This window comes from Chiloscyllium plagiosum, chromosome 16 (genome assembly GCF_004010195.1).
Source record: "Chiloscyllium plagiosum isolate BGI_BamShark_2017 chromosome 16, ASM401019v2, whole genome shotgun sequence".
Lineage (NCBI taxonomy): Eukaryota > Metazoa > Chordata > Chondrichthyes > Orectolobiformes > Hemiscylliidae > Chiloscyllium > Chiloscyllium plagiosum.
Window position 1 is genome coordinate 50962967 of NC_057725.1, and position 24469 is coordinate 50987435.

Genomic DNA, 24469 nt, shown 5'->3' on the forward strand with positions numbered 1-24469 from the left:
TAGCTTATCTCTCCACGCTTCAGGCTCTCTGCCTTTATTCCTGATGAAGGGCTTTTGCCCGAAACGTCGATTTTGCTGAAGCTCCTCGATGCTGCCTGAATTGCTGTGCTCTTCCAGCACCACTAATCCAGAATCTGGTTTCCAGCATCTGCAGTCATTGTTTTTACCTTGTTGAGAAGAGATCCTATTGGTTCCAATAAATGAATTGTCTTGCTATGCATGTCTGCCTGGTGATTGGTACAGTGATTTTTAAGGTGAAATGTCACTTGGTCCCAGGTTCAGTTCTTAGTCAATTAAGCAATTTTTGTAGTTGCTATCATTTTCATTAGATTAAGTAAGGAATCTTGTCCAACGGTCTTTCTCCTTAATGGCTATCTGATGATACTTGGTGGGAAGTGGGCATACATAAATGTATTGTGTTATGGACCAGGCCACACCCCCCTCAAAATTTTCAAGACCCTAACTTTTTTCTTATTTTAAAGGCAGATGTCAAGTGTGTGTTCGAAGTGTGATGCAACTGGTCAAACAATTCTACTTTAAGCAAAACAGAATTTGTTGAAACGCAAACAAAAGAAAGCGGAATTTAGAATATCTTAACTATGGACAACTTAACCGACCCGATATAGTAACTATTACTAATTAACTGTTTAAATACAGTAACATCTCACAAACACACCCCTTAGCAAAAAGGTAAATTCAAACTCAGATTCTTACAGGCAGGAGGGAACAACATCCAGAGAGAGATTTCAGAGAAAGTCAGAGAAATCCTTTACTGAAGCTTGTAACACTTTTGAACTCTTTCATCTTGTGACTGCTGCAGCAAAATAGACTATAAAAAAACCTGAACTGGGAGAATTGGCCACTCTCCTTCCATTGTTTAGTTGTTACTCCCTGAACTCTTTGGCACCTCTGCCTTTACGAATTCTCATCAAAATAAAACAAGGACAAAGTAACCTTTTTAAAGTGGCAGTGTCGTCACAATTGTTGGGCTTTTCACAATATAGGATTGCGTAAGTAATATACCAAAGTGTAGTTACCATCTGTAGAACTACATTAAAATCTGCAAAGGATATGAGCCCCGGTAACATTACAGCAATAGTTCTGAAGACTTGTGGTCCAGAACTTGCCAGTCCTCTAGCCAAGCTATTTCAGTACAGCTTCAAGATTGGCATATGTCTGATGATGTGGAAAGTTGCCATGGTATGTCCAAAACACAAAGGACAAATCAAACCCAGCCAATTACTACCTCATCAGTCCAATCTGATATGATGGTCATCTTGCTCAGCAATAACTTACTCATTGACATTTCAGTTTGCGTTCCACCAAGGCCACTCAGCTCATTAATTCATTATGGCCTTTAACCAAACATGAACATGAGAACTGAATTCCAGAGGTGAGGTGAGAGTGATTGACCTTGACATGCAAGGCTGCATTTGACTGAATGTGGCATTCAGGAGCTCTGGCAAAGCTGGAGTCACTGAGAATTGGAGGAGAGAATTGGTTGGAGTCATACCTGTTACAAAGGAAGATGGCTGTGGTTGTTGAAGGTCATTCATCGCAACTCCAGGAAATCCATGGAGTTCCTCAGGCTAGTATCCTTGGTCCAACTGTCTTCAGCTGCTTCATACATTACTGTCCTTCCATTACAGGTCAGAAGTGGGTATGTTCACTGACTGTACAATGTCAGCACCATTTGTGATTCCTCAAATACAGAAACAGTATCTGAGAAGTCACAATGGTGCTGAACGTTGTGCAGTCAGTGAACATATCCACTTCTGACCTTGTAATGGAGGGACAGTTATCTATGTTAAAATGCAGCAAGACCTGGACAGTTTCTAAGTTTGGGCTGGCGTGGCAAGTAGTCCACAAGGGCCAGGCAATGACCATCCTCAACCAAGAGAGAATTTAGTCATAGCCCCATTACATTAAATAGTATTAGCATAATTGAATCACCCACTATCGACTTCCTGGAAAAGGATGTGGGGAGAGATGGTGGTTTAACCATTGATCTGAAATTGAACCGGAGTAGCCATATAAGTACTTAGTCAATAAACTTAGGTCAGAGACAAGGAATCTTGCAGCAAGTAAATCATCATCTGATTCTTCAACGCTTGTTCACTGTATACAAAGCATACGTCAGAAATGTGATAAAAGCACTGCTCACTTAGGTGTAGGTCCAGCAGTACACAAGAAACCTGTTGCCATCCAGGACAAAGCAACCTGCCTGATTGGCACTACGGCTACAAACATTCACTACCTCTGCCACCAATAATCAGTAGCAGCCACATCTAACATCTACAAGATGCACTGCAGAAATTCTCCAAGGCTCCTTTGACAGCACCTTACAAACCCATGACATCTACCATCTAGAAGGACATGGGATGTAGGTATATGGGATGCCATCCTGCCTTGGAAATATGTTGCTGGAATTCCCTCCCTGTGTGCGTGTACTTAAGCAGCTGGGCTGTAGCAGTTCAAGAATGCATCTCATTACCACCTCCTCAAAGGCAACTAGGGATTGGCAATAAATGCTGGCCCAGCCAACAACACCCACATCCCGTGAATTAATTAAAAGAAACCTTCACACACAGCCTTGTGACCTACAGTTAGCTTACTTTTGATATTGTGAACAATGAGGGGGAAAAAATACCATGTATAGATTAGTAAATAACTGCATTGTATATTATTACTTGGTCCCTTAAGTAATAGTTTGTGTACAGATGCCATTAATATACTCTTTCAATTCAAGAGAATCTAAGTTGCACAACACTAACCTTTAAGCATAAAATATCTGTACTCTGAGGTAGTGATGACTGAGTTAAAGTTCTTTTCTCATCCTCTTATCTGGTAGACTCAGACAGTTAAGGCTTCATTTCGAGAATTTGGGAATCTCCAGTGATAAGTGTTACATTTCTATCTTAGCACTAAGTAACAAGCACAAAAGAAGAGCAATCTTCCCGTGTTTCATCCATTTATAACTCAGACCCATGTCTTTCTGTATGTTAGAATGCTTCAGGAGGACCCAGTTCTCTTTCAACTCTATAAAGACCTGGTTGTGAGCCAGGTGATCAGTGCTGAAGAGTTTTGGGCCAACCGGCTGGCTGGAAATTCCGTGGATAACTCTGTCTCTGGTAACAAGCAGGATATTGGAGTTTCTGCTGCTTTCCTGGTGAGGGTTTAATGTGAGGCAGCCTATTTCAAACTTCATGTCTGTTTTCTTTGCATATTTGTTATTGTATTTGCTGCTTGCAAAGTTTATTTTCAATTTGGGATGGTACATTGTATGGGTCTGAGGGATGTGGCCTTAGTGAGATTTGTGGCAGAATTGAATGAGATGTAATAAGACAGACTTGATTAGGGAGCATAAGGTGAAGAAACTCTTAGTGGGCAGTGACCATAATATGACAGAATTCGCCCTGCAGTTTGAGAGGAGGAAGCTGGAATCAGATGTACCAGTATTACAATTGAATAAGGGTAACTATAGTAATATAAAGGGGAAGCTGGCCAGAATTGATTGGAAGGGGAACCAATCAAAGATGGTGGAACAACAATGGCAGAAGTTACTGGGGGTAATTCAGGAGGCACAGCAGAAATTCATCCCAAGGAAAATTAAGTATATTAAGGAGAGGATGAGGCAACTGTGGCAGACAAGAAAAGTCAGGCTCATCATAAAAGCAACAGAAAAAATATACAATGTGGTGAAGGTTAGTGAGAAGCCAGAAGATTGAGACACCTTTAAAAACCAACAGAGGATAACCTTAAAAATAATAAGGCTGGGAGAAAATGAAACATGAGTTCAAACTCGCTAGTCATATAAAAGAAGATTGCAAGAGTTTTTTGAGATCTTTTAAAAGGTAAGAGTGAGGCAAGAGTGGACATTGAATCACTGGAAAATAAGGCTGGAGAAATAGTAATGAAGAACAAATAAATGACAGAAGAACTGAACAGGTATTTTGCACCAGTTTTCAGATTGGAAGACACCAGCAGCATGCTAGAATCTCAAGAGTCAGGGGGCAGTGGTGAATGTGGTGGCCACCATTAAGGAGAGTTGCTGGAGAAGCTAAAAGGTCTGAAGGTGGATCAATCACCCAGACCAGGTGGGCGATGTTGTCAAGTTTATAGGGTTTGAGCTATAGGAAGAGGCTGAATAGGCTGAGGCATTTTACCCTGGAGGGTTGGAGACTGAGGGTTATAGAGGTTCAAAGAAATAATGAGCGGCTCATTGGTTAGTACTGCTGCCTCACAGCACCAGGGACCCTGGTTCAATACCACTCTTGGGCAACTGTGTGGAGTTGCTCCAGTTTCCTCCCGCAGTTCAAAGATGTGTAGGTTATGTGGATTTGCAATGCTGAATTGCCAATAGCATCTAGAGATGTACAGGCTAAGTGGATTGGCTATGGGAAATGCAGGGTTATATAGGCTTTCAAGAGAGCTAGAATACAAGAGCTGAAATGTGTTGTTGAGGCTGTATAAGGCTCTGGTCAGAGAAGATGAGACTGTGCTGTGAAACTGTCTAGGGATTGTTAGGATGGGAGACTGGGTATGTTAGTGTGAGATTTCGGAATAGACTGGAGTACTGTTCTGGCTATGTTTTTTGCAGAAATTTATTTTGCATAAGTCTGAACATTTCAATCATGTTTAATAATAACCGCTCGATGGTGTACTGCAATATCTGATATGTTCTGTCCTACTTTGCTCACAGGCGGATATCAGACCTCAGACTGATGGCTGTAATGGCCTCAGGTATAATCTGACCTCTGACATCATTGAATCCATTTTTCGGACTTATCCTGCTGGTGAGTACAACAAAACAGAAGTGTATAAATTTGAATTGGACACATTGGGCTGTGGGAGAGGCAGAGCAGTCTTTGTATCTGATCTCAACAATTGTGCCAAACTACTTATTTTGTTTGACAGTGAAACAGAAGTATGCAGAGAACGTTCCTCACAACATGACTGAGAAAGAATTCTGGACCCGCTTTTTTCAGTCTCACTACTTCCACAGGGATAGGATCAATGCTGGTTCAAAGGATCTCTTCTCTGAATGTGCCAGGATCGATGAAAAAGGTGAGCCTTAAACTCAAAGCAGAAACTTCCCAAAGCTGTATACATGGGCCTGAGTGTATATTTTTGCATATAAATAAAATGGTGCAAGTTTATTTTTCTCATTTGCACATGGGGTGTGGACTTTGCTGGTCAGGTTAGCATTTATTTCCCATCTCCAGTTACCCTGAGGAAGTCAAGATGTCTGACTTTGAGGGTAAATTGTACCTGGTGATGTTTCCATGCACCTGCCATGTGCCTGCTGCGCTTGTTCAAGCTCCTGGATTTGGAAGATGCCGGTGAGTTGTTGCAATGTATCTTATGCTCTCCTGCCAATATCTGCTGATCTCAAAAGGAGCGAATGTTTAAGGTGACCAAAAGGTATAGGAGTGCAATTAGGTCATTTGGCCCATCAAGTTTGCTCTGCCATTGAATGAGATCATGGCTGATTTGATAATCCTCAACTCTACTTACCTGTCTTATCTCCATAACTCTTGATTGCCTTAATGATCTAAAATGTGTCTGTCTCAGCCTTGACAATTTTCTATAGTAAAGAATTCCATAGACTCAATATCCTCTGAGAAAAAAAGTTCCTCCTCATCTCTGTCTTAAATTTGCAACCCCTTACTCAGAGATTATGACTTCTGGACCTAGACTGTCCTGCAAGAGGATATCACATCTCTGCATCTATTTTATCAAGCCCCTGAAGAATTTTCTATGCTTCAATAAGGTCTCCATTCACCTTATTCTTCTAAACTTTGAATAGGCCCAACCTAATGAACCTTTCCTCTTAACATAATCACTGTGTACCCAGAAGCAACCTAATGAACTTTCTCTGGCTTGCCTCCAATATTCTTTCAATAAAGGGACCAGAACTTTTCATAATAGTTCTGTGGTCCAGCTGTGGTCCAACTAGTGCCTTTTATATTTTTAACAAGACTTCCCCATTTTTATACTCCATTCCTTTTGAAATGACGGCCAACTATCTGTTTGCCTTCCCTATTACCGACCGGACTTGAATGCACAAGGACTTCGAAACCCTCGATGCTGAAATTTTCTACAGTCCTTCCCCATTTAAATAATATTCAGCTGTTTTATTCTTCCTGCCGAAGTGCTTAATCTCACATTTTCCAACATTATATTCTTCTTGCCAAGTTATTGCCTGCTCTTTCAATCTGTATATGTTCCTCTATGGGGTCGTCTTATTATCCATTTTTGTCACCTGAAAACTTGGCAATTCTGTCATCCAATTCAACTGGACTGGCCTTATAAACACAGCAGCTACAAGAGCAGCTCAGAGGCTGGGAATACTGCGGTGAATAACTCACCTTCTGACTCCACCAAGCCTGTCCACCACCTACAAGGCACAAGTCAGTGTGATGGAATACTCTCCACTTACCTGGATGGGTGCAGCTCTAATAACACTCAAAAAGCTTGACACCATCTTGGACAAAGCAGCCTGCTTGATTTACAGATGTGTTGCCAGCATTCACTCCTTTTACCACCATTGCTCAGTAGCAGCAGTGTGTGCTAACCACAAGATGCACTGCAGATATTCACCAAACCTTAGACAGCACCTTGCAAACCCATGACCAATTCGATCTGGAAGGACAGGGCAGCAGATACGTGGGAACATCACCACCAGCAAGTTCACCTCCAAGTCATTTACTATCCTCACTTGGAAATATATTGCCTTTCTTTCACTGTCACTGGTTCAAATTCCTGGAATTCCATCCCTAAGGGTATTGTGTCTCAACCTACAGCATGTGGACTGCAGTAGTTCAAGAAGGCAGTTCATCACCACTTTCTCATGGGCAACTAGGGACAGGCAATAAATACTGGCCAGCCAGCAATGTCCACCTCCCACAAATGAATAAAACAAAATATATTTTGTAAATAATTGTGGACCTAGCACGGATCCCTGTGGCATTCCACTTGTTACAAGTTGCCTTCAGGAAAATGTCCCTCTCATCCAACTTCTATCTTTTATTAGTTAGCATTCTTCTGTCCATGCAAATAGACTACATCCAACACCATTGGCAGTTACTGTATTGAGAAGTTTTAACGTGGTCACTGTTCCCTAATGGATCTCTTGCTCTGAGATTATTTATTAAACTTGCCTCCTTACACACTATCAGATTCAAAATAACCTGATCTCTGGTTGGATCCATAAGCTATTGCTTCAGGAAGTTGTCCCAAAAGCTGCCTATTAATATTTTGCTCTGGCTACCTTTGCCAATTTGATTTTACTGATCAACATGAAGATTAAAGTCACCGTGATTAGAAAGCTACCTTGTTTTACATGCTCTCATTATCTCATAATTTATTCGCTGTCCTGTGGGCGGCACAGTGGTTAGCCCTGCTGCCTCACAGCGCTAGAGATCTGGGTTCAATTCCCGCCTCAGGCGACTGACTGTGTGGAGTTTGCACGTTCTCCCCTTGTCTGCGTGGGTTTCCCCCGAGTGCTCCGGTTTCTTCCCACAGTCCAAAAACCTGCAGGTTAGGTGAATTGGCCATGCTAAATTGCCCGTAGTGTGAGGTGAAGGGGTAAATGTAGGGGAATGGGTCTGGGTGGGTTGCGCTTCGGCGGGTCGGTGTGCACTTGATGGGCTGAAGGGCCTGTTTCCACGCACTGCAGATATTCTAATCTAATTTACAGAAAAGCTGCTGTTGTGTGTTTGGGGGGTTCCTTATTTCTTGTCTTTGGCATCATCCAATCTAAGGCAATTTCTCGTTATCATACTTGTTCCATGTTATACTAGCAAAGCTACCCCAACATCCTTCCCTTCATGCCTGTCCTTCTGAAAATTCATGTATCTCTGAAAGTTTAGATCATAACTTTGATCTCCCTGTAATGACTATAGGATTATACCCATTACACTCTTTGTACAGTAAATTCACTTGTTTTGCGTTTGGATATGACATCTATTTAGGTAAAGAGCTATTAATTTTGCCGTATCATTTTTTCCCCCCTTTCACCCTATGGGCTCCTGTTTTCTTATGCTTGTACACTCTGTCCTTTCCTGTCACATTCTGGGCATCATTATCAAAATAGTTGCCATGCAATGCCACCATATACTTTATTTTGTAAACCTATGTTTCCTCCCTCCCAAGTGACCCCTCCCAATTAAGTTAAAACCCTTTTAATTGGAATGAGGAGGGTATTGGAGGGAGGATATGTAGAATCTCTACAGCGAGGGAGGGGGTCATTTCGCTCATTGAGTCCACACCAACCCTCCGAAGAGCATCCCACCGAGACCCACCTATTCCTGTAACCCTACATTTCCAATGACCAATCCACCTACCCTGCACATCGTTGGGACTGTGGGAGGAAACCCACAGAGACATTGGGAGAATGTGCAAAATATACACAGTCACCCAAGGGTGAAATCAAACCTGGGTCCCTGTTGCTGTGAGGCAACAGTGCTAACCACTGAACCACTGTCCTGCCTACTTTGGGATGTATTCTGTCAAACTTCTGACTAGTGCCTTTTGGAGGCTGGACAGGCTTGGGGAGTTGGTTGCTGCAGGAATCCTAGCCTTTTGTCATCACATGTTTACATGTTTGGTCTGTTTCTGTTTCTGGTTAAAGGCATGTCGCAGAATGTTCTTAACCCAGGATTTAGTGATGATAATGTAACGCTATTGAATGTCAAGGGGAGATGGTTAGATTCTCTCTTGTTGGAGATGTTTCTTTTAGAGCAAAAGCTATTTTTTTCACTATTGAGCTCAAATCTAAATTTTGTCCACAGCCTACTGTGAGAGGGCATGGACTGTTTCATCATTTAAGGACATTAACTGAGCACCCTGCAATAATGAGAGAAAGGTTGCCATTGTGGCTCAGTGGTTACCACTGCTGCCTCACAACACCATGGAGATGGGTTCGATTCCAGCCTTGGGTAACTGTCCATGTGGAACTTGCACGTTCTCCCCATGTCTGCATAAGTTTCAACCAGGCGTTCCACTTTCCCCCTTCAGTCCAAAGATGTGCAGGTTTGGAGGATTGATTATGCTAAGTTGCCTCATTGTGTCCAGGGATTTGCAGGCCAGGTGGATTGGCAAAGGCATATGCAGGGCTATCGGGATAGCATGGCAGGGCTAGGTCTGGGAGGAATTGCTCTTCGGAGGGTAGCTGCAGACTTGATGGGGTGTCTGGCCTCTTTCCGCATTGTAGGGGTTTTAGGAGGTTTTATGATCTTCTAAGATCTTCTTTGAAATGGATGATAGGTGATTGAAGAAGTTGAAGAGCGTGGGACATAGGAGTTTCCCCGAAGAAACTCCTGCAGTTATCTTCTTGGACTGAGATGATTGGTCTCCAACAACCACAACAATCCAATGCTAGATATAACTCCAAAAATGGAGAGCTTTCCTCCTCAATTCCGTTGATTTCAGTTTTGTTAGGGTTTCACTCAGTCACACTCTAACCTTAATTTTAATTTGAGCTGTTTTGTTTTTGTTCGGCTAAGACTTAGAATGAGATCTGGAAGTGAGTGGCCTTGGTAAAACTTTACTGATGGGACCACAATTGGCCAGATAGATTTTGTCCTGCTTTTCTGTGGATATATGCATAATTTTTCACATTGTTAGTTAGTTGATAGTGAGATATCTGTACTGAAACAAGTTAGTTCAGGGTGCAGCATATTCTGGAACACAAGTTTTCAACACTACTTTTAATGTTTGGACCCCCTAGCTTTTGCTGCATTCAGGGCATCCACCTGTTTCTTAACTATGAAGGCATCACAAATGATTTTGCTCTGCCCTTACTTATTCTGTTTATAAAGTTATGATTGTTGGATATTGATCGTGTAGAGGAGCTGCAAATGCATGATTCCAGTATAGAGTCATAGAGATGTACAGTACAGAAACAGACCCTTCGGTCCAACTCGTCCATGCCGATCAGATATCCCAAACAATCTAATTCAACTTGCCAGCACCTGGCCCATATCCCAGCAAGTCCTTCCTATTCATACACCCATCCAGATGCCTTTTAAATGTTGCAATTGTACTAGCCTCCACCACTTCCTCTCGCAGCTCATTCCATACATGTACCACACTCTTGAGTGACAAAGTTGCCCCTTAGGTCTCTTTTATATCTTTCCCCCCTCACCCTAACCCTTTCCCCCACCCCAGGAAAAAGATTTTGTCTATTTATCCTATCCATGCCCCTCATGATTTTATAAACCTCTATAAGGTCACCCCTCAGCCTCCGATGCTCCAGGGAAAACAGCCCGGGCCTATTCAACTTCTCCCTGTAGCTCAAATCCTCCAACTCTGGCAACATCCTTGTAAGTCTTTCCTTAACCCTTTCACGTCTCACAACATCTTTCCGATAAGTAGGAGAGCAGAATTGCACGCAATATTCCAACCAGGCCTGACCAATATCCTGTATAACCGCAACATGATGCCCCAACTCCTGTACTCAATACTCTGACCAATAAAGGAAAGCATACCAAACGCCGCCTTCACTATCCTATCTACCCATGACTCCACTTGCAAGGAGCTATAAACCTGCACTCCAAGGGTCTCTTTGTTAAGCAACACTCGCTAGGACCTTACCATTAAGCGTTTAAGTCCTGCTAAGATTTGCTTTCCAAAAATGCAGCACCTCACATTTATCCATCTGCCACTCCTCAGACTATTGGCCCATCTGACCAAGATCCCGTTGTAATCTGAGGCAACCTTCTTTGCTGTCCACTACATTTCCAATTTTGGTGTCATTTGCAAACTTACTAAATATACCTCTTATGCTCACATCCAAATCATTTATATAAATGATGAAAAGTAGTGGACCCAGCACCGATCCTTGTGGCACTCCTCTGGTCACAGGTCTCCAGTCTGAAAAACAACCCTCCACCACCACCCTCTGTCTTCTACCTTTGAGCCAGTTCTATATCCAAATGGCGAGTTCTCCCTGTATTCCATGAGATCTAACCTTGCTAATCAGTCTCCCATGGGGAACTTCCTCGAACGCCTTACTGAAGTACATACAGATCACATCTACCGTTCTGCCCTCATCAATCCTCTTTGTTACTTCAAAAAACTCAAAATAAGTTTGTGAGACATGATTTCCCACATATAAAGCCATGTTGACGATCTCTAGTCAGTCCTTGCCTTTCCAAATACATGTACATCCTGTCCCTCAGGATTCCCTCCAACAAATTGCCCACCACCAACATCAGGCTCACTGGTCTGTAGTTCCCTGGCTTGTCCTTACCACCTTTCTTAAACAATGGTACCACGTTAGCCAATCTCCAGTCTTCTGGCACCTCACCTGTGAGTATCGATGATACAAATATCTCAGTAAGAGGCCCAGCAATCACTTCCCTAACTTCCCACAGATTTCTAGGGTACACCTGATCAGGTCCTGGGGATTTATCCACTTTTATACATGTCAAGACATCCAGTGCTTCCTCCTCTGTAATATAGACATTTTTTTTTAAGATGTCACCATCTATTTCCCTACATTCTACACCTTCCATGTCCTTTTCCACAGTAAACACTGATGCAACATACTCGTTTAGTGTCTCCCCCATCTCCTGCGGCTCCACATAAAGGCTGCCTTGCTGATTATTGAGGGGCCCTATTCTCTCCCTAGTTACCCTTTTGTCCTTAATTGTAAAAACCCTTTGGATTCTCTTTAACTCTGATTGCCAAAGCTATCTCATGTCCTCTTTTTTTGTCCTCCTGATTTCTCTCAAGTATATTGCTACTGCCTTTATACTCTTCCAAGGATTCACTTGATCTATCCTGTCTATACCTGACACATGCTTCCTTCTTTTTCTTAACCAAACCCTCAATTTCTTTAGTCATCCAGCATTCCCTATACCTAGCAGCCTTTCCTTTCACCCTAACAGGATTATGCTTTCTCTGGTCTCTTGCTATCTCATTTCTGAAGGCTTTCCATTTTCCAGCCGTCCCTTTACCTGTGAACATCTGCGCCCAATCAGCTTTTGAAAGTTCTTGCCTAATACTGTCAAAATTGGCCTTTCTCCAATTTGGAATTTCAACTCTTAAATCAGGTCTATCCTTTTCCATCACTATTTTAAATCTAATGGAATTATGGTCGCTGGCCCCAAAGTGCTCCCCCATTGACACCTCAGTCATCTGCCCTGTCTTATTTCCCAAGAGTAGATCAATTTTTGCACCTTCTCTAGTAAGTACATCCACATAACGAATTAGAGAATTTTCTTGTACACACTTAACAAATTCCTCTCCATCTGAACCCTTAACACTATGGCAGTCCCAGTATATGTTGGAAATTTAAAATCCCATGCGATAACCATCCTATTATTCTTACAGATAACTGAGATCTCCTTACAAATTTGTTTCTCAATTTTCCTCTGACTATTAGGGGGTCTATAATATAATCTCAATAAGGTGATCATCCCTTGCTTATTTCTCAGTTCCACCCAAATAATTTCCCTGGATGTCTGTCCAGGAATGTCCTCCCTCAGTACAGCTGCAATGCTATCCCTTATCAAAAATGCCACTCGCCCTCCTCTCTTGCCTCCCTTTCTGTCCTTCCTGTAGCATTTGTATCCTGGAACATGAAGCTGCCAGTACTGTCCATCCCTGAGCAATATTTCTGTAATTGCTATGACATCGCAGTCCCATGTTCCTAGCCATGCCCTGAGTTCATCTGCCTTCCCTGTTCGGCCTCTTGCATTGAAATAAATGCAGTTTAATTTATCCGTCCTACCTTGTTCTCTGCTTTGTCCCTGCCTGCCCTGACTGTTTGGCTCGCCTTTGTTCTCAACTGTACTAGTCTCGGATTGAAATCTTTTCTCACTATCTTCCCTGGATTCTCCCCTACCTTACTAATTTAAATCCTCCCGAGAATCTCCAGCAAATCTCCCTGCCAGTATATTAGTCCCCTTCCAGTTTAGGTGTAATCCGTCCTCCTTGTACAGGTCACTTCTATCCCAAAACAGCTTCCAATGATCCAAAAATATGAATCCTCCCATACACCAGGTCCTCAGGTATGCATTCATCTGCTCTATCTTCCTATTCCTGCCCTCACCAGCTCGGAGCACCGGGAGTAATCGAGATATTACTTCAAGGACCTCCTTTTTAAATTCCTGCCTAACTCTCTAATCTCCCTTCAGAGTCTCAACCTTTTCCCTTCCTATGTCAATGGTTCCAATGTATAAAATGACCTCCTGCTGGCCCCTCTCCCACTTGAGAACATTCTACACCCTCTCAGAGACATCTTTGATCATGGCACCAGGGAAGCAACACATCATTTTGATTTTTCACTGCTGGCCACAGAAACGTCTGTCTGTACCTCGGACCAGAGAGTCCCTTAACACATTAGATCGCTTGGAATCTGATGTAACCCTCATCGCATTCGAGCCAGTCTTAATACCAAAAACCTGGCTGTTTGTGCTACGTTCCCCTGAGCGTCCATTATCCCCTACATTTTCCAAAACAGCATACTTGTTTGAAATGGGGAAAGCCACAGAAGACTCCTGCACTACTTGCCTACCTCACTTACCTTTCCTGGAGTTAACCCATCTCTATGACTGTATCTGAGACTCCTCCCCCCCTCCCTTCCTATAACTGCCATCCATCACATCCTCTTGCTCTTGTAAAGTCCTTAATGCCTCTAACGGCGCCTCCAACGGATCCATTCGATCTGATAGGATTAACAACCAGTGGCATTTATTGCAGATATAATCCTCAGTAACCGTAAACTCTCCCTAAACTCCCATGTCCGACAAGAAGAGCATATCACTCTACTAAAGGCCATTTTTGCTTCTTTCAATCTACAGACCCAGAAAATAGCACTGTCTTATCCCTCTACAAAACGCTGCTCCAGGTTAAATTAATACCTATGGCTTATATTTTAAGTTTAATTAACCAACATAGCTCAATAAAACATATAATCATGAAAGAACCCACTCTACTCACTACTGCAGACATTTTAAGGCCACGCTTAAAATCCATTTACCTGCTTCTATGCTGTGACCTCTCCCACTCTGGTTCCTCCAAGATCAGTTGTGAATTTCACTTTTTTAATTTTCCCCATCGCACTCCGATGTCCAGTGATACATGAATTCAACAGCAAAGGCAGTAACTGCTAACTCTGTCAGTTAGCAATGTGGGTCTCTCTCTCTCTCTCTCTCTTTCCTGCACTGACCTCACCATGTGCTTCCTTTGTCTGTTCTTCTCCCTTTTAAAAGTGCTGTTGTTTTGACTTTTTGTTCTCCAAAATTCCAAAACAATGCAACAGCCTATAAAACAGTAATTGCTGCTCCTGGAATTGGGGGAAATCACCTCCAACACCTAAAATACCTCGTGCTAAGTCTAATTGTAACTGGCTTAAATCATAAGAAACCCATTTTCTGTGATGTTTTCTTCTGTCATAGAACCTGAACATTCTCTCAGTAAGTTTTAATGGTCTTGTGTTTTCATCCTCAAATGCATATTGAATTAAAGGTTAGATGTTAACACTACATACATTACTTGGCTCATTCTGGTTATTCCCATATAGTAGAATCCTTGCATAGAATCCCTACAGTGAGGAACCAATTAGTCCACACCGACCCTCTGAAGAGTATCCCACCCAGACCTATTACCCTACCCTACCTAACCTACACACCCCTGAACACTATGGGCATTTTAGCATGGCCAATTCACCTGACCTGCACATCTTTTGGATTGTGGGAGCAAACCGGAGCACCAGGAGGAAACCCGCACAGACATAGGGGGAATGTGCCAACTCTACACAGACCATTGCCCGAGGCTGGAATCAAACCCAGGTCCCTGATGCTGTGAGGCAGCACTGCTAGCCACTGTGCCGCCCAATCTCTCACTTTTGTTATTTGAATGGTTCTGCAATAGAACCTCTTTTGTGCTATTTGTGCTGTATCGGAGAACAAATACTCTGGTATTTTTTCTTTGAACAGGTTTGAAGACTCTGGTTAGTCAGGGAGTGAAGAACCCTCTGGTGGATTTGACATCGCTGGAGGACAAATCATTGGGTGAGGTGAGCATTACATTTTCAAAGGTGAGAGTGGTCATGTGAATAATGTGTATAGTACCATGAAGTTACAATTATAGTAGGTACTTCTGATTTTAAGCAGTTTGCCAGGGTACAGTGTATCAAGTAGGGGAAGGCAACGGGCAACTGTTCAATCATTATTCTTGTCCTCATGATAACTTAAAAAATAGAGATTAATCTGCATGCGGAGTTCCAAACTGTAATACTATGTTTTTCTCTTTCACTATCCCAGTCAATCTTAACATAAAGGCCTCTTTTGATAATGAGTGTGCATACACCTGATTTCAGACAGAAACATATGGGAGGAGTGGGGATGTGGAAAGTTGAGAGGTAGGAGTGTGACCTCCATAGGAAGGGAAGACTGAACAGTAGGACTAACATTCTATTAAAATTTTACTTTGAGCTATTTCATTACATGGCAGCTCATGGAAGCCATCCTCTCTCCAAGTAAAGACCATGGCAAATGAAGTGGAAAAACGAAAAGGAATGTTCAGAGGATGTGTCCAAAATAGTCACGATATGGAGGTGCTGGTGTTGGAGTGGGGTGAACAAAGTTAAAAATCACACAACATAAGCTGATGTTGTGTGATTTTTACTTTGTCCAAAATAGTCAGCATGCTTCATATATAATAAGTCTTTGTAGTTGATACTTGCAGTAATGGCAAATAGTGAGAGTTAGTTGCTTAATATATGTGTTCATGAGATCTAATTTTAATAATAAGTTCAGTTTTGTCGTTCCTTCCTTTAAACAGATCCTGTTTCTCTATTGCCACACATTGGTGGTTGGCTTCCTATCTTGCACTATCCATGGACTTATCATCCAAAACTCTATTCTATTCTATTCTATCCTAACTTATAACAAGTCCTCTTCATCTCTCATTCTTTACTTGCTTCTTACCTACATTGATTCCTGTTCTGATAATATGTGGATTTAAATTCTCTTCCTTACTTGCAAATTATTCTATGATATCACTTTTCCCTATGTCTGCAGCTGCCTCTACAACCTGACAGAATCTCTGTGCTCCTCTGAGCCTGATGTTTATCACTCTACTGCTGGCAGCCGTACCGACAAGACACCAAAGATGTCAAAGTTCCCTAAACCTCTTAATCCTCTAATGCCCTTTAAGGTGTTCTTTAGAACTTTCTCCTCAGACTAAGCTTTTGGTCACAGTTCCTATTATCAACTAATATCATCCTATAAATGCCTTGGGACTTTTTTTTGCTATTACAACACAATTCGTATCTATTTAGTGGCTTTAATGGAGTAAAATAATGGATCATTGGCAAAATTTAATTCCTAGATGTAAGGAGAAGATGTACCAAAGCATCACCAATAGATAGGTTTTAAGCAATGTCTTAAAGGAGGAGAGAGAGAGAGAGAAAGAGAGAGAGATTTAAGGAGGGAATTCCTGTGTTTTAGGGCCTTGAGGCCATAATTGGTGGAACATAGATATCTTGGTGTGTTGTAGAGGTGGAGGAGATTATAGCGATAAGGTTGATTGAGCCTTTTAAGGAATGTGACAAGGATGAGAATTTTAAATAAGCTATTGTTTAACTGGGAATCTATAGATGAATAAGCACAGGAGTGATGCGAGACTGAGACTTCGAACAAACTAGGGCATGGAGAGCAGTGTTTTGGATGACCTCATGGAATGTACCAGTTGTGAGAATGGCCAAGATTGTATTGAGGTAACCAAGTCTGGAAGTATAAAATAACAGAGTGTGCATTTCAGCAGCATTTGAGCTGAGGCACTGTTAAAGAGGTGGAGATAGTGAGTCTTTTTTATTTATTCATGGCATGAGGACATTGCTCGCCAGACCACCATTTATTGCCCATTCCTAATTGCCCACAGGGCAAATTAAAAGTCAACCATATTGCTGTGGGTCTGGAGTCACATGTAGGCCAGAGCAAGTAAGGATGGCAGTTTACTTCCCGAAAGGACATTAGTGAACCAGATATGTTTTTCCAACAATTAGCAATGGATTCATGGCCATCATTAAACTCTTAATTAGCGGGAATCGAACCTGGTCCCCAGAACTTTACCTAGGCCTGTGGATTAACAAACCAGCAATAATACCACCAGGCCATCACCACCGCAGGACTGCCTCTTAATTAAAGGCATTGTATCAATGCACTTTTTTATTCATTCATGCATTAATGCTGATCTCTAATTGCCTTAAGAAAGTATTGTTAAGCTGTCATCTTGAACCAATCTACAGTATTTGTTGTGCAGATACTTGCTTAGTGTTATGTAGGGAGTTCCAGGATTTTGGCCAAGCAAGGTAGGTGTCTCGAACACACTGCCAGCCAAGTGAAACAACAGATATGATAGCCAAGTTTAAGAGGCATTTAGACAGACACATGAACAGGCAGGGAATAGAAGGATATGAACAGTCAGATGAAATTTGTTTAGAGCAGCATCATGGATGGCACAGACATGATGGATCCAAAGGCCTATCTCTGTGCCTATTCCTATTATTCTTCATTCTATTAATGTGGCACTATCTGTTGAGGTGGATACAAAAGGACCAACATCATTGTTGTAGTTGTGGGTATGTTCGCCCAGCTGGGAAGTTGATTTGCAAGCATTTTGTCCCCTGTCTTGGTGACATTTTCGGTGCTTTGGAGCCTCCTATGAAGTGCTGCAGTACTGTCTTCTGGAATTTATTTGGTTCCATTCCTGCTGCTTCCGGCTCCCGTTCAGGTGGTTCGTTGTAGTGGCCTGTATGTTGGTTCTAGGTCTATGTTTTTGTTGATGGAGTCTGTGGATGGGTGCCATGCTTCTAGAAATTCTCTGGCTGTCCTCTGTTTAGCTTGTCCTGTGATCGGTGTGTTGTCCAGACGAAGTTGTGGTCCTTTCCATCTGTGTGTATGGCTACTAGGGACAGCTGGTCGTGGTATTTAGTGGCTAGTTGATATTCATGAATGCAGATTGCTAGTTGTCTGCCTGTTGTCAAAAATAGTGTTTTGTGCAGTCTTTGCATGGAATCTTATAAATTACGTTAGTCTTGCACATGATGGGTATTGGGTCTTTTGTTCTGGTGAGTTATTATCTGAGCATGGCTGTCGGTTTATGGGCTGTCATGAATCCAAGTGGTCAGAGAAATCTGGCTGTCAGTTCCGAGGCTTTATTTATATAAGGTAGCATGGCTAGTGAGTTAGGTCGTGACAATTCCTTGTGTTGTTTGTCTGCCAGGCATCTGCAGATGAAATTTCGGAGATATCTGTTCTTGCAAAGACTCTGTATAGGTGCTCTTCTCTTCGCAGGTTGGAAGTGCTGCAGTGTGTTGTAGCCCTTTTGAACAGCGTCCTAATGCAGCTTCTCTTGTGTGTGTTTGGGTGGTTATTGTAGTTCAGGATCTTGTCGGTGTGTGTGTGTGTGGCTTCTCTATATTCCTTTGTAGTGCATTCACCTTTCTAACATCACATCCAGGAATACGAGTTGTTTGTTGATTTCCTCTTCTCTCGTGAGTCTGTTCCCTGTGAGCATAGTGTTGATACTGTAGTGTGTGTTCTCGATTTCTGTTGTCTCAACAATAACAAAAGTGTTGTATACATATCTGATCCAGAGTTTAGGTCGGATTTGTGGGAGGGCTGTTTGTTCCAATCTTTGCATCACTGCTTCTGGTATGACCCCAGAAATGGGTGGTTCCATTGATCTGTTCATATTTGGTCGTTGAATGTGAAGTCTGTCGTCAAGCACAGGTTTAGTAGTTAGAGTATACAGTCCTTGTTGATAGATTCCCCGTTGTGTCGTCTGTTCTGTTTGTCTAGAAGGTTGGCTATTGTCTCTGTGGCTAGAGTTTTGTCAATTGAAATGAACAGTGTCTTTACAACAAATGAGACCATTGCTTCATCCTTGTCTATGTTTATCTACTTGATATTGCCTAGGAATTCCTATGATGATTGTATGGAATGTTTGGATCCACTGATAAAATGTTTCAGTTTTTGTTGAAGTTCTTTTGCCAGTTTATGTGATGGAGTTCCTGGGAGTGCCATAATGGGTCTAATTGGTTTGTCTGCTTTGTGTACCTTGGGTAATCAGTAAAGTCTTGGGGTTGTTGCTTTCCGATTTCATCCTTGGTAGGTCAATCCCAGTTATCAGCCTATTTTTTTTGTCAGTTCCATGGTGTGTTGTTTATTCTATTGGTTAGCTGTGATGGGGGGGTCACATTCCCTCTGTAGGTAGGTGTCGGTATCTTGAAGTGGTTTCTCTGCTTCTGAATATATCCAGTCTTGTCCATTATAACCGTCATTCTGCCCTTGTCCACTTGTACTACGATTATGTTCTTGTCATTTTGAGTGTTTTTAGGGCTTCTCTCTCTTTGGTGCTAAGATTGTTCATTTGGCTTTTCAATGATTTGTCTGACTACTTGCTATGTCTCTTTGGTTAGTCCATTAGATCTGAGCAAACATTCCAGTGCAGCTAGGAAGTCTCTTGTTTTTGCATCCCTGTGGTTGTAGTTGAGTCCCTTGGTTAGTACAGCCAGAAGACACTGTAGAGACAAGAACGGATATCCCTGCAAAAGACCCTATGCCCATCATGTGCAAGACAAACATAATTTACAAGATTCCATGCAAAGACTGCACAAAACACTATTTTGGACAAAAAGCAGACAACTAGCAATCCACATCCATGAACATCAATTAGCCACTAAACGCCATGACCAGTTGTCCTTAGTAGCCAGGCACACAGATGACAAGGACCACAAAATCGACTGGGACAACACAATGATCATAGGACAAGCTAAACAGAGGACAGCCAGAGAAATTCTAGAAGCATGGTACTCATCCATGGACTCCATTCACAAACACATAGACCTAGACCCAATATACTGGCCAGTACAAATGGAACTGGCAGCCGGAAGCAGCAGGAATGGAACCAAATAAATTCCAGAAGAGAGAGTACAGCAGCGCTTCACAAGAAACTCCAAAGCACCGAAGATATCACCTCGACAGGGGACAAAATGTCTGCAAATCAACTTCCCAACTTGGCGAATATAGCCACAACTATGACAACTGACACCTGAGCTATAAATCTTTACACAAACCTTGAACAACATCTCTACTTTGAAGAAGAGCAGACATGCTCCCAGTTCTGGGTAAAATTCTTCTTTTAATCACCATCCTAAAAAGCTGATTAAGCTATAATTCAATTTATTTTAAAATCTTGTGTAAGTTGCGTAGATTACCTATATAACATTATGACCTGCATTTCAAAAGCAAATTAGTGTGATATGCTGGATATCATGAGGCGCTACATAATTGTAGACCAGATATAGTCTGTTGTAATTATTTATTAATTACGTTGTTATTTAGTGGGCTGCATCTATTCAGCTAGAGCCCGATGCATGTATTTGGACTGGGAGTAGAGTGCTCAATAAAGGGCAAATGTTTATTTTCATGACTTATGATGTTTCTTCTCAGACATGTGTAATGTAGAGAAAAAAATGGATTGGTAAAAAACTTAGTTTTAAATTTATATTTAGATTTGTATTCACTTGTTAACCTAACAGTCTTACTGAAGCAAAAAAAATGTTGTTCACAGGGTTATGGATCCTCAGCACCTACATCCTCCAAACCTAACAAGGAAAGCAGCAATGCTGCTATTATCCGTCGCTTCAATCATCATAGTGCCATGGTTCTGGCAGCCGTCCTCCGCAAACAGTATGTATCAATGCAATTTCCTCTGGTTTCCTTTGCAAGTTTATTCATAGCTTTTAGTTAATTTTTTTTATATAAAAAAAAATCCAAGGAATGTGGGCTTTACTGGCAGGGCTTTTCCTGAATTCCCTTGAGAAAATAGTGTTGAGTGGTCATCTTGAATATAAGTGAATGCCTTGTTAGGCCATTTCAGTAGACAGTTAAGTCATCCACATTGCTGTGGAATTGCATCAGCCAGACTGTGGAAATACATTGTATCTTCCCAGAAAGGTGTAAATCAGGTAATTATGAAATCACTATTATTTACCAGTTTTTCTTTCCAGATTTATTTTAATTAACTGAATTTAAATTTCTTCCTGCGTGGTGAGATTTGAACATGCTTCTCAGGATCTTTAACCCACTAACATAACCACAGGAGTCTTAATTATTTTGTGATGAATTGACAACAAGTTAGTTCAGTAAGTGATCAGTTCAACACAAACTCCCCTCCACTCCCCTTTGCGCAGACACGTGGCAACACCTGCAATAAACCTGTTGTGGTTGAGATCACAGTCAGGTTTGACCACCAGCCACCTTCGTACATTTTCTAATGGAGGTTTTAGATAATGATCAGTAGCTGGATCTCAGTCTAAGTTTTACCTTTATAATCACAGGGCCTTCAACTAAGTTACTATTTGGAATAGCTGACCATGGGCTGGACAATTTCTCTAGTACTTGCCAGCCCTTCTGGCCTACCCCCACACAAGCAGTTTCTTTACCACCAACTGCCAAATCCATCAGAACGTTACTTCCTTGTGTATATGACATTCAATATAATGCGTCAACACTTTCCTGTTCACAGTCAGAACTGGATGATGACTTAATGGGAAATTCCTATTGCTGTTTTCTGTCATGCCACTAGCTGATACACTGAGGGGAAATTCCAATGTGAATTTGATCATTCATTGACCTAGTAGCAGTGCTGCTTCTCGCAATACCACAAAACGTTACACAAAATGCTTTCTAAAATGAATTGTCTGTCATTTTTCCTCATTTAGTGAAATATTTTTGGCAAAATTTAAAACAATATTACACATTTGCTTTTATTTATTGGCTTTTTTTTTAAAAAACCTTTTAGTACCTTCATTAAAATTCAAAGGTCTCTGCTTCTCCCATAAATCTCGATTACGACCTGATATTTTCTTTCAGAGCTCTGATTCCATGAATAGATACAATTTACCTAATTTTCTAGGCTATCAATTTCATTCAGTAATATGCACTTGCAGTTCACTCGCTTTCAAAATAACTTTGAAGAATGAGAGCACATTTTGAAGGATCTGTTGAGATAACAGTTATGTCATGATTTTCAGAACAGAACAGGATATGTATGCCCAAGTGTGTGAAAATTACTCATTATAAAGTTGCAAATAGGGAAAGATAAAAGAGAGTATCAGATAATGTTAAGTTTTCAAACAAAATAAGCAAATTAATTATATCATGCATTTTTTGACAAAATTGTTTGAGGTTAATGACATAAACATAATTTCTAACACTGAATGGGACAGTCAAAGATATGGGGGTTAATTGGCAAATACAGAGTAGAAGATGAGTTGCCTAAATTCAATTGGATTTCTGGTTCTTAAAGTTGGAGTTGATAAGGAAAGTCTTTTCATTAAACCAACCACTAGCAGGAGGGCATAATAATGTGACAACTTTACAAAGTTAATTTTCATTGTGTGTGGGCATAAAGAATTTATGACAAAAAAAATGCATTTGATATGTAATTAACTTACATCTGCACACTTTGATTCCATTGTCCATATTGCACTAGTTGTGACTTTGTCTGAAGACTTTCATTTCCTGTATTTCATAACTTGTACGACTCCCCATCACATATTCCTTGTCACCACTTGTTGATAACATAACATTCTCAAACAATGTACCCTCAAACCTGCCATAAGAGACCGTTTTATATATATCTGTGTTTATGTAGTATGTTTAAAGTAGGAGAATATCTCAAAGTGCTTTGCAGAGCCATGAGAAGCATAGGGTACTTGGCCAATAAGGGGCAGGTGAGAGCAGAACGAGTTGATTAAAAGATTAGCCAGAGATTCATTTTAAGGAGAATCTTGAAAGATAATTGAGGAAGCAATGTGGCTTTGAAAGGAAATTCCAGGATGGCACCTAGGTATTTGTAGTTACCGAATCTACTGATGTGTTTAGAGAAACAAGGGATGAAAGGAGACCACAGTTGGAGGAATTATGTATGTGGAGGGCAATTATGTAATGTAATTCTGTGTGTCCCCTTCAGAGAAACTCAAAACGATCAGAGCAATGAGAACAACAGCACTGATGGTAATTCCCGTGATTCAGACTGCTTCCAGCCACCGGTCAAGAAGGTAAAAACAATGGTACCATTCTGGTGTCAGATTTGTGTACAGTGAACTATAGTCAAGATGACAATCAACAACAAGTAAAAATACAAGCTCAGAATAAAGCCTTAAATTAATAAAATGGTCTATCCAAGACTTACTTGCATTTCACATGAAGAATTTGTTTCAGCATGATCGGTTGCAAAATAAATTCCAGTTGCATTTGTCAAGGGTCTGCAATGATTTACACAAAGACAGACTGAGTTATGCAAACATTAAAGATCCTGTGTTTGATTACTATTCAACTGTGTTAGGTGATTCAGCTTTGATAGTGTCCAAGACACTACAATTAGTTTCTTTACTTTGCATAGGGCTCCTGCTCCTGAGTTTGTAGGTCATTCTGCTGAAGCAGCCTTGTCAGCTCCACTTGAGCAAAATTTCTTCAGTCCCTTTCTTTCTCCACCTGTCTGATCTAATGTTGCATTTTGTCATTGTTTCTATCTCACAACATGCCCTGCAAGTGAATTTCACAGTTCTAAAGAAATTTATCCTATTCTCTGTTTTAAACCTCTCCCGTATTTGTTTGTATGGTCCTTCCTCCTTTATATCTCAATCCATGTAATGTTCTGTATTTTATACTAGCCCATCTTTTCAGAAATTTAAATATTTCCATCATCCATCTCATTTGAATGAAAAAAAATTAATCTTTTTAACTTGCCTTCCTATTGGTGCTTCCACAGACTCGGGAGCAGTGAATCTGGTGTATTATCTTCAGACCTTCAAATAATCTCCATTAATGTAAAACCTAACTCTTCTGTAACTACTCTAACAAGTCTTAAGATTTTGTAAAGATTTTAGCATTACCTCTTGGCTTTTATATTTTATAGCTCGGGGAAAATCCAGAATTCCATGCTGGCAATCACCTGAAACATTGACTCTTTCCCTCGCAATTGATGCTGCTTGACCTACTGGCTATTTCCAATATCTTCTGTTTATATTGAGAATTTTATTAGCCTATCTTATACCTTTAATGACTTCAGGTGCAGTCTTTATATCCTATGAGGCTGCATTTCCAAATCCCTCCCTCCTTCCACACTATTGGCAATGGAACAAAATATTTACAAGCAAATATATGATAAAGAAGCAGAAGTAAATCTTTTGCCTCTTTGAACCTGTTCTGCCATTCAATAAGATCATAGCTGATTTGTTTTGAATTCTCTCCCTGATGATACTTATTTCCTCTGCCTAAAAATAATTTATCCACCTGTGTCTTAAATATATGCAATGAATATTCTATGGTTCAATGAACTTAACTTTATATAATGGCTTAATGTGGGGTCATTTTGCCCATGTTTTTTTTCCCCAACTTTATTGAAAATAGGACTTACCTGAACTTGGCATCTTGCT

At 41.1% G+C, this 24469-nt stretch overlaps 1 protein-coding gene across 1 annotated transcript in view; it reads left to right on the forward strand.

Annotated features, from left to right (window-relative positions):
* Positions 1-24469, forward strand: part of gtf2h1 (general transcription factor IIH, polypeptide 1) — a 71451-nt gene that overhangs the window by 19420 nt on the left and 27562 nt on the right. The window contains exons 5-10 of the mRNA XM_043706099.1: positions 3007-3169; positions 4703-4796; positions 4918-5067; positions 14952-15031; positions 20596-20714; positions 23002-23089. Coding sequence (XP_043562034.1) covers positions 3007-3169; positions 4703-4796; positions 4918-5067; positions 14952-15031; positions 20596-20714; positions 23002-23089 — 694 coding nt within the window. The remainder of the gene's footprint in view (positions 1-3006; positions 3170-4702; positions 4797-4917; positions 5068-14951; positions 15032-20595; positions 20715-23001; positions 23090-24469) is intronic.